Source organism: Oncorhynchus gorbuscha, unplaced genomic scaffold (genome assembly GCF_021184085.1).
Source record: "Oncorhynchus gorbuscha isolate QuinsamMale2020 ecotype Even-year unplaced genomic scaffold, OgorEven_v1.0 Un_scaffold_1605, whole genome shotgun sequence".
In the NCBI taxonomy this organism is placed as follows: domain Eukaryota; kingdom Metazoa; phylum Chordata; class Actinopteri; order Salmoniformes; family Salmonidae; genus Oncorhynchus; species Oncorhynchus gorbuscha.
Genome location: NW_025746336.1, coordinates 67,182 through 81,610, shown reverse-complemented (window position 1 = coordinate 81,610; position 14,429 = coordinate 67,182). Strand labels below are relative to the sequence as shown.

Below are 14,429 nucleotides of genomic sequence, written 5' to 3'. Positions count from 1 at the left end.
AAGAGTTTCTCTCGACTGGATACCTTAAAAACACACCAATGTATATACATACAGGAGAAAAACCTTACTCCTGCTCTGACTGTGGAAAATTCTTCAAAAGATCAACTGAGCTAAAAGTTCACCAGAAACACACACAGGAGAGAAGCCTTTTACTGCTCTGACTGTGGAACTAGTTTTAAAATTTTCCATCTTAAAAGTTCACATGAACTTATACACACAGGAGAGAAGCCTTACATCTGCTCTGACTGTGGAAAATGTTTTAAAACATCAACTGAGCTAAAAGTTCACCAGAGATCACACACAGGAGAGAAGCCTTACTTCTGCTTTGACCAGTTTCTCTCACTCAGAGCAACTTGAAAAACACACCAACGTTGAATTGGATCAAATTAACTTCACACAATGAAGTTACCCTCTGACTTATTCTTCTCATTTTGAAAACACTGCAGAGAAAAGTCTGCCATATTGACTGGGTAGTGACTGATACCTTTTACTCAGCCAATGGTCTGTCTCTGTCTGTTTTGTTTTGAGAGTTTCAACTGTAGCTTAAAAACACACCAACGTTTACACGTAGGAGAGAAGCCTTACTCCTGCTCTGTGGAAGGGTGGGCTCTGTTATTCTTCTCAGTGTTTGAATCTCATCATGGAGGACTGGGCAGGCAACTACTTACTCACTTAGCATGTTAGGCATGCCTTTCTCCTGAACCCATTTAACTATCTTAAGGGCTAACCAAGCCCAACAACTTGGGTAACATATCCCAGCCAAGTTCAGTAACATATTTATCCCCACAAAAGGTCTTTATTACAGACAGAAATACTACTCAGCCCCCTCAGACAATCCTGCAGGTGAAAGGTCCTGGGCTGCCATGGTTACATGTGATCTGCAGTTGTGAGGCCGGTTGGATGTACTGCCAAATTCTCTAAAAGGACATTAGAGGTGTCTTATGGTAGAGATATAAATATTGAGTTCTCTGGCAACAGCTCTGGTGGACATTCCTGCAGTCATCATGACAACACATTCCCTGAACTTGAGACATCTGTGACATTGTGTTTTTATTGTAACAAGGTACACCTGTGTAATGAAATGCTGTTTTATCAGCTTGTTGAGGTGGAATCTATACCTGACAATGTGGCATATCTTGACAAAGGCTAAAATGATTTCACTAACAGGGACATAAACTTTGTGGAACGTAACATACTAAATGGAGTGGCACGGATGTTTTTGTAATATATAATACATTTTGCTCTGAGACCAGGTTGTCCCTCTGCAGTATTCTGTAGAGCTAGTAAAAATTTTTTTTGAACCTTTATTTAACTAGGCAAGTCAGTTAAGAACAAATTCTTATTTACAATGATGGACTAGGAACAGTGGGTTAACTGCCTTGTTCAGAGGCAGAACAACAGATTTTTACCTTGTCAGCTCGGGGATTCTATTTAGTAACCTTTTGGTTACTGACCCAATGCTCTAACCACTAGGCTACCTTCCACCCCTAACATGTATCAGATAGAGATGGTGTGATGATCACTTTTCACCATTAGTTTGGGGGGGATTGGTTTACAACTTTATTTAATGATACACAGTTTATGAAATGAATACATGTGTTTATTAATTGTCTTTAAAACTAGATGAGTTATTTTAGTTACTGATCATGAATGTGTTTGGATAACTGCATTGAAGCACAAGCAAACTTTATTGATCTGCCAATGAGAAATAAAGTTACATGAATATCTTACTGGTATTCAGTTCAACCTCAGTATGAATGGTTCTTATTTGTATTCAGTTCTTCATATTAGATCTGACAGTATGAATGGTTCTTATGGTTGTATTCAGTTCTTCATATTAGATCTGACAGTATGAATGGTTCTTATGGTTGTATTCAGTTCTTCATATTAGATCTGACAGTATGAATGGTTCTTATGGTTGTATTCAGTTCTTCATATTAGATCTGACAGTATGAATGGTTCTTATGGGCTGAGTGCTGGGAGTGTTTTTTATGACTACAGTCAGGAGTTTTCTCTGACCCTGTGATGTCACCAGCACATTAAGTACATTCATCTTAAAGATTGCCAGGTGAGACAACCACAAGTGCTTTGAGTGGGCTGAGAGGGAGCTTGACCTCCTGTAGCAGTGGGACGGCCTTGAGACCAGAGGTGGCAGAACTGAGTGCTCGGGTTGGGATACAGGGTTTGAGCCTGAATACATCTTGCCATGAGACCAGGTGGCAGAACTGAGTGCTCGGGTTGGGATACAGGGTTTGAGCCTGAAAGTAGATGGGGATGGGGCAGTTCCTCTTGCTGCACCGTAATAAACACCATTGTCTTGTAGTGGATGTGAGCTTCGACTGGAAGCCAGTGGAATGTACGGAGGAGCAGGGTGACATGGGGGATCTTGGGAAGGTTAAACACCCAGATGCACTGCAGTGTTCTAGATAAGTTCAGTGGAGACCCATCATTCAGGGCAGGTGAGCCACCTGTTTTGAGCCCCACAGTTGTAGCAATAAAACAATATGAAATAAATTATATGTTCGACCATGTCAAAATCTGAGCTAGCAGTCATCATCATGAATCAAGTCGACAATCTACTGGCAAATCCTTTTTAATCTTTGTCATATGAAGAGAAATAATGAGAAATTATGGATAAAATGTATCGGTGCTCATCGGCCATTGGACACAAACATTACACAACAAATTGCAAATTCAACAATGAGTGGTTTGGAAGGGATCAGTGGCTAACTGCAAACATTGCAAAGCAATCATTAGCCTGCTATTCATTGGAGTGGCTGTGTGGTCCCAAGTCTAAGGGGCTCTTTTCCTAGTTTAAAACTGTAAACATTCAACATTGGCCATGCTGTCAATGAAGCTTGATTTGTGCCTTGCTCAAATCAACTTAACACAGTACTGCAAAATCTGACTTGTGTGAGTTCATAACAACTGGGAGCTTGGGGAAAAAAAAAGCTACGACTGAGAAAATACGTTTTGAACTTTCATCCAACTCAGAATTGTAAATTGGGAACTCGGGCCTCTTTCTACAGCTACGACCTGAAGATCACTGACGTCATCATGATTCCATTTTTTTAAATTCAAGTTCCCAGTTGTCTTGAAAGCACCATAAATCCAGAGAATGACAGACTTTGATGAAGTTTGATGACAAAATATGCCCACGAAGGACTGCGTGGTGAGTGCAACTTGGTGGTTCACATGTAGGATATAACCTGTTTTTGAGAAATGTAATCATTGAATATTGCAGAATTTTCATTGTCTGCATATATGCCCCTTTATTTATCTTACGGTTCTGACTTGGCGTACAGGGAGAATATTGTAAGAACGTCCCATGTTCTGGACTACGTCCATCCTAGCTCGCTCATTAATGTCTTAATCAAAATTGCGGATTGCTTCTTGCCGTCCCCTTATGCCATAGTTTGTAAATATCAATTGTCAGTAGAAACCACATTTGTTTAAGTAAGTCAGGCATGTTATTTTAAAAGGCAGTAAATGATTCAGCTTGGACTCGAACCAGGGACTGTAGTGATGTCTCTTGCACTGAGATGAGGTTCCTTAGACCACTGCACCACTCAGGAGCCCTTAAAAAGGTCTGCGCCCAATGTAGGGCAGGAGTTTGAAGGCACAAGTGGGGAGCCCAGCCAACAGAGAGTTGAGAATTGTTTTGTACTCTTCCCCAGATCTGTGCCTCACCACAAACCTGGTTGAGGCTCCACGGAAAATTTCTTCAACCTCATTGCTTGGTTTTTGCTCTGATTGGACTGTCAACTGTGGGACCTTATAAAGACAGGTGTGATCCTTTTCCAATCATATCCATACATTTGAATTTACCACAGGTGGACTCCAATCAAATTGTAGAAACAATTTCAAGGATGATCAATGGAAACAGGATGTACTTGAGCTGAATTTTGAGTCTCAGAGGAAAGGGTATTAATTTTTATAAATTGACAAATTTATTAAAAACTTTTTTTGCTTTGTCATTATGTGTATATTGTGTGTATATTGATGAGGGGTAAAAAAATGAATTTAATACATTTTTGTATAAGCCTGTAACGTAACAATATTTGGAAAAAGTCAAGGGGTCTTGTATAATGCCCTGTATATGCTTTAAACTACAATTTAAGGATATGAAGTGATAAACACAATGGCATAATGGACAATGCATGTCCAATGGTTATCTCTGTATGAGTCACATTAAAACACCTAGGTAGAGCAGTGGTTCTCTCGGTATTAGTATTATCTCTGTATTACCCACATTACAACACCTGGGTAGAACAGAGACAGAGCATGTGGCTTTGTAACACACAGGTGTTTCATCTCCACACTGGGATGATTTTAACAGTGCAACGCCACACAGGCCTCATGCCTCTCAGGTAGGAAGGTACCAGAAGTAAAATAATAATAAACACAAAACTAATGAAGGAGCACACAGTCACCAACAATATGTCCCTGTTGTCAATACTTTCAACTGGCTCAGCTCGCTGTTACAGCACAGCACCACCAAATTCCATGTATTTAGTAACCATCTGTCTTATGGAACCAGAAAAATGTAACATAATACTGTTTTGAGAGTCCCTGATTTATATTTACTATGTTACACCTAGTCTATGAGAGGAGGCTGCACCTTCAACATTATACACAGCAGGTCAAGAGGTGTGTTTTCCCTTCAGCATCTGCATGTGGCATAATCTCACCCACCTCACAGCATGAATCTAAAATGGTTATCCTTGGCTGTGAGTGAAGGGAAAAAAATCTGACTACGGCAATTACTTGAATAATTCAATGGATGTTTTGTTTACAGACTTGATGAGTAAATTGTCTTGTTTAAAAAAAACGTGACTTCGCAATGGGGCCATCAATAGGAATTGGGCCGTGCTTCAGCTGAACTGCAGTACGGAAAATGTAACAGTATAAGTTTAGACCGTCCCCTCGCCCATACCCGGGCGCGAACCAGGGACCCTCTGCACACATCAACAGTCACCCACGAAGCATCGTTACCCATCGCTCCACAAAAGCAGCGGGTCTTGCAGAGCAAGGGGAACTACTACTTCAAGGTCTCAGAGCAAGGACGTCACCGATTGAAACGCTATTTAGCGCGAACCGCTAACTAAGCTAGCTGTTTCACATCCGTTGCATGAGCACAGTGGAAAGCATGCTTACAGACTGGAAGCCTGGCCCCTTGATCCGAAAGAGGTGTAATTGCAGACTGCAATGAGGGGCGTTCTCTGATATCGGGTGTTTCATGATATCTACTTTACACCAATTGATGCTCCCCATTGGTTCGTGGCCGTTTCTTTTGCGTTGGGACATCTGTTACATTGTAGCTAACCCTAACCCTTTCCTAACCTTAACCTCAGTCTCCTAACCTGCCATGGTAATTTTTTTATTTTATTTTTTTATTTCACCTTTATTTAACCAGGCAAGTCAGTTAAGAACATATTCTTATTTTCAATGACGGCCTAGGAACAGTGGGTTAACTGCCTGTTCAGGGGCAGAACGACAGATTTGTACCTTGTCAGCTCGGGGGTTTGAACTCGCAACCCTAACCTTTCCTAACCTGTAAGGGGCACACTCCAACACTCAGACATAGCCTGCGTTCCTAAATTCGCTCTGGCTATATACTCCGATTTCAGACCACTCTCGTCTGAGTGCCAGAGGGCAGAATAATTGATGAAAAACAAACGCTCAACACCCCTTGAATACCGCCGGTGTCAGTAAGCGTCGGCAAAAAAAGCGCAATTAAATTGTTGCCTGAAGCACAGTTAAAGTCACCAATGCTCTGGATAACATGAACACCCAACCTTCCTAACCAGCTCTGCTCAGGTGAGTGAAATGGTCAGAAATCACTCATTTGTCCTGAAAGTAGCTAGCAAGCCAGCCAATGTTAACCAGTTATCTTGGATGCTTGACTGCCGTTGTGAGGTCAGAACGCTTGAATCAACCCTCCTCCTCCGCCAGAGCGTCCAGTGTGGCTCTGAACGCTCCGAGAGCGATACGAACTGACAATCGCTCAAGCGATTTTCCCTGACACCCAAAAATACTTAAAATATTTGTACTTATGTACTTTACATCACTGATTGCAGGGAATACTGTTTGAAGATGTTCCTCCCTACGAGGCCCATGAGACTGTGTAGGGATGTGATTTGAATCGGACTGTGACTGAACGAGTGGGATGTTGTTATTTATCTATTTAGGAAATGAAATTAATTTTCTTCTACAGTTTACTAACCTTACAGTAGGTGGCCGCAGACAGGTTATATTCCTGTAAATGTCAGTATACCAGAGAAGAAGATGACGCTGTCGCACTGTCGTAGTGGGGAACAGGAAGTTCCGGGTCGAAAGGACAGAACTGTGCTGTTGTGTCGATAGTGGTTGTGTCCGTTTCAAATGTATCATTGTAGGTATGTAATAGGTATGTAATAGCATGTTTAAACTTTCTAATGTCAAAAGAATATATAACATGCTAGGCAACAAATCCGTTTCATGCCTGGCAATGGTTTTAATTGTATGTGTAATTTTGGAGTCGAACCGAGTGAGTGAAGAACGTGATGAAAAACGATTTTACAAGTCACATAACTAGACTTTGGGTTTGTCTGAGTGTATGTACATATTTTCGTCAGTCATTTCATAAAGATTCCATTTATTTAAGTTCGTTTTTACATGTTCTAGGTTTTGTGTAAAATGTTTATGAGCTGGTAAATAGCCTTGTCCGAACCATCCTGTTCTCGCGAGTTTACATACACTGTTTCGTTAATGTAAGCTCGCGAGATCAGGATGATTCGGACAAAGCAAGTGAAATGGCGGCTTCAACGGTTTCGGTCGTCTTTCTAGGAGTTTGCTCGTGGTGAAATGGCGACATGAGGCTGTGTGATAGTGTCAAAATAGAGGGAAGCTAACTGAAGTTATCTTTCACCATTTGGAGAGAGAGGCCAACTGCATGGAATGGTGTCGATTAATACGGATGAATCGGAGCACGTATCAAACTCATTCCATGGAGGACCAAGTGTCTGCGTGTTTTTTGCTCCACACCTGTACTTGATTAATGAATTAAGGTCACTATTTAGAAAGGAACTCTCCTCATCTGATTGTCTAGGTTTTAATTGAAAGGAAAAGCTGATGAGAATTGGCCCTCAATAGAATGAGTTTGAGACCCCTGAAACAATGGAAATTGAGAGTTTGAGAAGCAACAGCTGTGCTGGAATGTGATCAATGTGGGGGACAGTTCTGATGATATTGAGTGGGAGGATGAGGGCCTAGTATGTGAATGTTATGTAGTGGGAAGACATAGGAAGAACAGAGATAATGATACTGGAAGCAGGGGTGCATGTAGTATAGTAACTATAGGCCCAAGGTAGGGAGCTAGAGTAATAATGTGTAAGAGTGGAAAGTTGGGATGGTGTTTGAGGAGACCACAGGGCCTCATTCACACCCTGATTAACCAAGGCCATAAAAAAAGGTGAAGTTAAACTGGGATGCAGCTGTGTAAATGAGAACTTGTTCTGAACTAGCCTACCTGGTTAAATAAAGGTGAAATAAAACATTGAAAGTGGTAGATTGTTAATATCTTGTGCTGGTCAGGTTCAGCAAGGGAAGATTCTTCAAATGGAAAATCATAATGGGACGAAGCTCAGAAGCCATGACCCTGGAGCTGATGCTACATTGAAGGGAGTAATAATCTCTGAGGTCCCAATATCTATGTCCATGGATGATATTGTTAAAGAACATGTGAAGGGAGACAGAGTGGTTGAAGCCTAAAGGTTGATCAGTAGGAAAGAGGGTTAAAGAAGTCACAAAGTGCTGTACAGAAACGCAGCCTAAAACCCCAAACAGGAAGCAATGCAGGTGTAGAAGCACAGTGGCTATGAAAAACTCCCTAGAAAGGCCAGAACCAAGGAAGAAACCAAGAGGAACCAGGCTTTGAGGGGTGGCCAGTCCTCTTCTGGCTGTGCTGGATGGAGATATTCATAGATGACCAAGAGGGCAAATAATAAAAATCACATTGGTTGTCGAGGGTGCAACAGGTCAGCACCTCAGGAGTAAATGTCAGTTGGCTTTTCATTACCGATCATTGAGAGTTTCTCTTCTGCTCCTGCTGTCTCTAGAGAGTTGGAAACAGCAGGTCTGGGACCGGTAGCACGTCCAAACAGGTCAGGGTTCCATAGCAGAACAGTTGAAACTGGATCAGCAACAGTGAATCATCACAGTGTTTTTAAATGCCTGGATATGTAGCTGTTGACTGATGGATCTACCATGGCTGGTCCCGTAGAGAGGACCTACTGTCAGACTGATGGAGCTTCCATGGCTGGTCCCGTCAGTAAGAGGACCTACTGTCAGACTGATGGAGCTTCCATGGCTGGTCCTGTAGTAAGAGGACCTACTGTCAGACTGATGGAGCTTATGACTGGTCCCGTAGTAAGAACCTACTGTCAGACTGATGGAGCTTCCATGCTGGTCCTGTAGTAAGAGGACCTACTGTCAGACTGATGGAGCTTCCATGGCTGGTCCTGTAGTAAGAGGACCACTGTCAGACTGATTTCCATGACTGGTCCCTGTAGTAAGAGGACCTACTGTCAGACTGATGGAGCTTCCATGACTGGTCCCGTGGTCAGACTGAGGACCTGACTTCACTGTCAGACTGATGGAGCTTCCATGGCTGGTCTCTAGTAAGTGTACTGTCAGAGATGGACCTGGTCCAGTGTAAGAGGACCTACTGTCAGACTGATGGAGCTTCCATGGCTGGTCCCAGTAAGAGGACCTACTGTCAGACTGATGGAGCTTCCATGGCTGGTCTGTAGTGACCTACTGTCAGACTGATGGAGCTTCCAGAGTAAGAGGACCTACTGTCAGACTGATGGAGCTTCCATGGCTGGTCCTGTAAGTAAGAGGACCTACTGTCAGACTGATGGAGCTTCCATGGCTTGTCCTGTAGTAAGAGGACCTACTGTCAGACTGATGGAGCTTCCATGGCTGGTCCCGTAGTAAGAGGACCTACTGTCAGAACTGGTCTTTCTACTAGTCCTGACATGGTTTAGAGGCCTATTCAGAAATCTTGTGCCCATAAATATGCTGTGGCAAAGGATTCTTTAATAGTGAATAAAATTTACTTCATAGCATTCATATGTAAGCTTATCAACAACTTGGATTGTGTAAAGCAGAAATACCAGGTTTAAAGTTATCTTGTAAACTGCAGCAGAGTTGTTGGGGGTAACAGATGTTACTGTCGGTATGGTTTTTGATAAACTGGATAATCTGGGGGTGGATTGTCTCAGCATGATAAAGACCCCAATGTTTGCAAACACAGAAAGGGATCTATTGATATAGTTTATTGGGGGGTGTGGGAGGGGTTTTGGGGAAGGGGAGGGTGTGGTAGAAGTTAATAGGGATTTCTTGGTTTATATTCTTAGTACAGAATTAGACAGACATGGACCTTAAACATTTGTTTGTGGACCTCCATGATACCATAGGAGGTCTGCATCAACAGACTTCAGTGCAGGTAGTGCCTCATCAGAGAGAGAACATTTCAGTTGCTCTACAGTTTTGAAGCTGAATGTAATGATTATCAGTTCTTTACATGTGTACTAATATTCAGACACATTCAGTTGTTTCTATATTTATCTACAATTCAGGGTTTTCACACGGTGCTTCAAGTAAATAAATATTTGTGCCTGAAAAAGTTCTTGAATTTGACTTGCCACTGTACGACCCCTGATAATTCTTAATATGGTGTGAATGGGAAATACATTTGGTTTTTGTGAGAGAAATAATACAGTGAAGACAAGGTTATTCATAAAATAGTACATAGTGCTGCCTGAAACATACTGTGATCTTGTACTAAATGGTTGTTGAGTCATTTATGCATTTATGTGAATTTAGGAAATCTACTATAGATTAAGTGCACTTATGTTGTACAATTTAAAATGTGTACTTTGTGTCTAACGTAAATGAATGTTTTGTCAAGGATTGGTCAAGGACCTGATCGACTGAAATTAGATAATTGAACATGAAAAAGTAGAAAATATTTTTTCAGAATAAAGTGCCAGAACTGTCAAGAAAATAACTTTTGTGTCCGTTTGTCTTTATTACTACAGACCGACTCAGATTAAGTCTGAGGCCAGTAACCTCAACAGCGAAGACAATCCCAGCCTGCCACTCTCCTTCCACACTGAGTCCAAACCTACAGTCACTGGGTCCTGATTGTGACAGTGGAGCCCAGTTTGCTCTGCAGGATCCAGAGATGGCATCAGTGAAGCTGGAAGACTGCAGTCAAACACTGGAGCTGAATGTCAACATTAAAGATGAAGAAGAGGAAGAGAAAATTAGGACAACTGTTAGTCATGGTAAGAGCTGGTTCTATCTATAAGTTATCTTCATATATTAGACCTCCATAAGTTATGACCAGACTATTGCTAGGTTGAATTCTGTAATTCTGACATCACACATCCCTGAATAACTCAAGACTTCACAGCGAAGCAAAAACTATTTAAACTTGTATCGCCTGCCTTTGTCCACACATTGTCTCAAGAACGTTGAACATGTTTAATACCCTCAATCACCAAGTTAGGCATCCCTCATTTCAACATAGGCCATGGCATCATCACTGTCAATATTGAATTATAATTTGTTTGCTGCACAGAATATCAGATCTCAACAACGATTGGAGAAGTGTTGAACATAACCAGTAGACTACCACATCCTGATGATTTATATCTGATACATATATATTTAATTTGTCAAGTTGTAGAAACATCTCAAGGATGATCAATGGAAACAGGATGCATCTGAACTGAATTTTGAGTCTCTTGTTTTTCAGTTTAAAAAAATTAGTATAAATTTACCAAAATTTCTAAACCTGTTTTAGCTTTGTCATTATGGGGTATTGTGTGTAGTTTGCGGAGGATATTTTTTAATGTAATTTTAGAATAAGGCTGTAACATATCAATGTGGAAAAAGTCAAGTGGTCTGAATACTTTCCGAGGGCACTTTCAGACCCAACCATCTCTGCAGGACTCCACTAATCATGCCTTTATGGTTGAGTGCTCAGACGGAAGCCACTGCTCAGTAAAAGGCACAGGACAGTCCGCCTGGAGTTTGTCAAATGGCACCTAAAGGATTCTGACCATGAGAAACAAGATTCTCTGGTCCGATGAAACCAAGATTGAACTCTTTGGCCTGAATGCCAAGCGTCATGTCTGGAGCAAACCTGGCACCATCCCTGGTCGGCTCAAGCATGGTGGTGGCAGCAGCATGCTGTGGGGATATTTTCAGTGGCAGGGACTGGGTGACTAGTCGGGATCAAGGGACAGATGAACGTAGCAAAGTATAGAGAGATCCTTGATGAAAACCTACTTGAGAGCTGTCGGGACGTCAGACTGGGGTGAAGGTTCACCTTCCAACAGGACAACGACCCGAAGCACACAGCCAAGACAACATGGGAGTGACTTTGATACAAGTCTCTGAATGTCATTGAGTGGCCCAGCCAGAGCCCGATCAAACATCTCTGGAGAGACCTGAAAATAGCTTTGCAGAGACGCTCCCCATCCAACTTTAATGTTTTTAAAAAATGTAATTTTACCTTTATTTTACTAGGCAAGTCAGTTAAGAACAAATTCTTATTTTCAATGACGGCCTAGTAACAGTGGGTTAACTGCCTGTTCAAGGGCAGAACGACAGATTTTGTACCTTGTCAGCTCGGGGATTTGAACTTGCAACCTTTTGGTTACTAGTCCAATGCTCTAACCACTAGGCTACCCTGCCTAGTGCAGAACCTGAGAGCTTCTGCAGAGAAGAATGGGAGAAACATCCCAAATACAGGTGTTTCAAGCTTGTAGCTTCATACCCAACAAGACTCAAGGCTGTAATCGCTGCCAATGGTGCTTCAACTAACTATTGTGTTAAGGGCCTGAATACTTACGTAAATGTAATGTTTCAGTTATTTCTAAAAACCTGTTTTTGCCCTTGTCATTATGGGGTATTGTGATGTCTTTATCTGGTATTGTGATACCATTATGGGGTATTGTGATGTCATTATGGGGTATTGTGATGTCATTATTGGGGTATGTTTTTGTAGATTGATGAGAAGGGAAAAAAACGAGTTAATCAATTTTAGCATAAGGCTGTAATTTAAGAAGATGTGGAAAAAAAAGTCAAGGGGTCTGAATACTTTATGAATGCATTGTAGATCTTATTTCATGCTACTGAGACTTGTATGGATGATACCAGTATTGCCAGCATTTGTTTTATTAACTGGGCTATCTGGAGTGATTAGAGAGTCGACTAAGGAAGTGGAGTAGACAAACTGCCAGTGTTTTAAAGTTCTATGAAATGAGTCTGTGTAGTTTCTAACCCTTGTGATATTGAGTGTAGGATGATATAGCTCATCATTTTCACCACTTTTGACTCTTTGTAGTTTTTGACTCCTACCCAGTTTTAGTATAGTTTTATTCCCATTCCCGTCAGCCACCAATTGTGCAAGTTCTCCCACTTAAGAAGATGAGAGATGCCTGTAATTTTCATCATAGGTACACTTCAACTATGACAGACAAAATGAGGGAAAAAAAACAGAAAATCACATTGTAGGATTTTTAATGAATTTATTTGCAAATTATGGTAGAAAATCAGTATTTGGTCACCTACAAACAAGCAAGATTTCTGGCTCTCACAGACCTGTAACTTCTTCTTTAAGAGGCTCCTCTGAGGCACCTCAGAGGCACCTGTTTGAACTTGTTATCAGTATAAAAGACACCTGTCCACAACCTCAAACAGTCACACTCCAAACTCCACTATGGCCAAGACCAAAGAGCTGTCAAAGCACACCAGAAACAAAATTGTAGACCTGCACCAGGCTGGGAAGACTGAATCTGCAATAGGTAAGCAGCTTGGTTTGAAGAAATCAACTGTGAGAGCAATTATTAGGAAATGTAAGACATACAAGACCACTGATAATCTCCCTTTATCTGGGGCTCCACGCAAGATCTCACCCCGTGGGGTCAAAATGATCACAAGAACGGTGAGCAAAAATCCCAGAACCACACAGGGGGACCGAGTGAATGACCTGCAGAGAGCTGGGACCAAAGTAACAAAGCCTACCATCAGTAACACACTACGCCGCCAGGGACTCAAATCCTGCACTGCCATACGTGTCCCCCTGCTTAAGCCAGTACATGTCCAGGCCCGTCTGAAGTTTGCTAGAGAACTTTTGGATGATCCAGAAGAAGATTGGGAGAATGTCATATGGTCAGATGAAACCAAAATATAACTTCGGTAAAAACTCAACTCGTCGTGGTTGGAGGACAAAGAATGCTGAGTTGCATCCAAAGAACACCATACCTACTGTGAAGCATGGGGGTGTGGAGACATCGTGCTTTGGGGCTGTTTTTCTGCAAAGGGACCAGGATGACTGACCCGTGTAAAGGAAAGAATGAATGGGCCATGTATCGTGAGATTTTGAGTGAAAACCTAAGGGCATTGAAGATGAAACGTGGCTGGGTCTTTCAGCATGGCAATGATCCCAAACACACCGCCCGGGCAACGAAGGAGTGGCCTAGCCAGTCTCCAGATCTCAACCCCATAGAAAATCTTTGGAGGGAGTTGAAAGTCCGTGTTGCCCAGCAACAGCCCCAAAACATCACTGCTCTAGAGGAGATCTGCATGGAGGAATGGGCCAAAATACCAGCAACAGTGTGTGAAAACCTTGTGAAGACTTACAGAAAACGTTTGACCTCTGTCATTGCCAACAAAGGGTATATAACAAAGTAAAGAGATAAACTTTTGTTATTGACCAAATACTTATTTTCCACTATAATTTGCAAATAAATTCATAAAAAATCCTACAATGTGATTTTTTCCCCCTCATTTTGTCTGTCATAGTTGAAGTGTACCTATGATGAAAATTACAGGCCTCTCTCATCTTTTTAAGTGGGAGAAATTGCACAATTGGTGGGTGACTAAATACTTTTTTGCCCCACTGTATCTTCTGAGATTTTTGGATATGAATATGAACTTTATCGAACAAAACATGTACGTGTAACATGAAGTCCTATGAGTGTCATCTGATGAAGATCATCAAAGGTTAGTGATTAATTTGATCAATATTTCTGCTTTTTGTAACTCCTCTCTTTGGCTGGAAAAATGTTTTTCATGTTAGGTGCTGACCTAACATGATCTCATGGTATGCTCTCGTCGTAAAGCCTTTTTGAAATCGGACACTGTGGTGGGATTAACAAAAAGTTTATCTTTAAAATGGTGTATAATAGTTGTATGTTTGAGGAATTTTAATTATGAGATTTCTGTTTGAATTTCGCGCCCTGCACTTTCACTGGCTGTTGTCAAATCGATCCCGTTAACAGGATTTCAGCCCGTCTCATCCCTAAGAATGTAAAAAGGGCTTCATAAAATACATTTGATTGACATGTATATCACACCAACTGACTGGT

At 41.6% G+C, this 14,429-nt stretch overlaps 1 protein-coding gene across 10 annotated transcripts in view; it reads left to right on the top strand.

The window, feature by feature from the left end:
- Positions 1–14,429, top strand: part of LOC124023352 (oocyte zinc finger protein XlCOF6.1-like) — a 97,294-nt gene that overhangs the window by 45,978 nt on the left and 36,887 nt on the right. The window contains exons 1-2 of one of the 10 annotated variants that reach the window (XM_046337878.1): positions 6,255–6,409; positions 10,086–10,334. The exons of 6 other annotated variants lie outside the window; for them this stretch is intronic. In XM_046337878.1, coding sequence (XP_046193834.1) covers positions 6,385–6,409; positions 10,086–10,334 — 274 coding nt within the window. In that variant the 5' untranslated portion in view covers positions 6,255–6,384. Of the gene's footprint in view, positions 1–6,241; positions 6,410–10,085; positions 10,335–14,429 lie in introns of those variants that run through there. 3 more of the 10 variants (XM_046337875.1, XM_046337868.1, XM_046337870.1) reach the window with 3 other exon arrangements.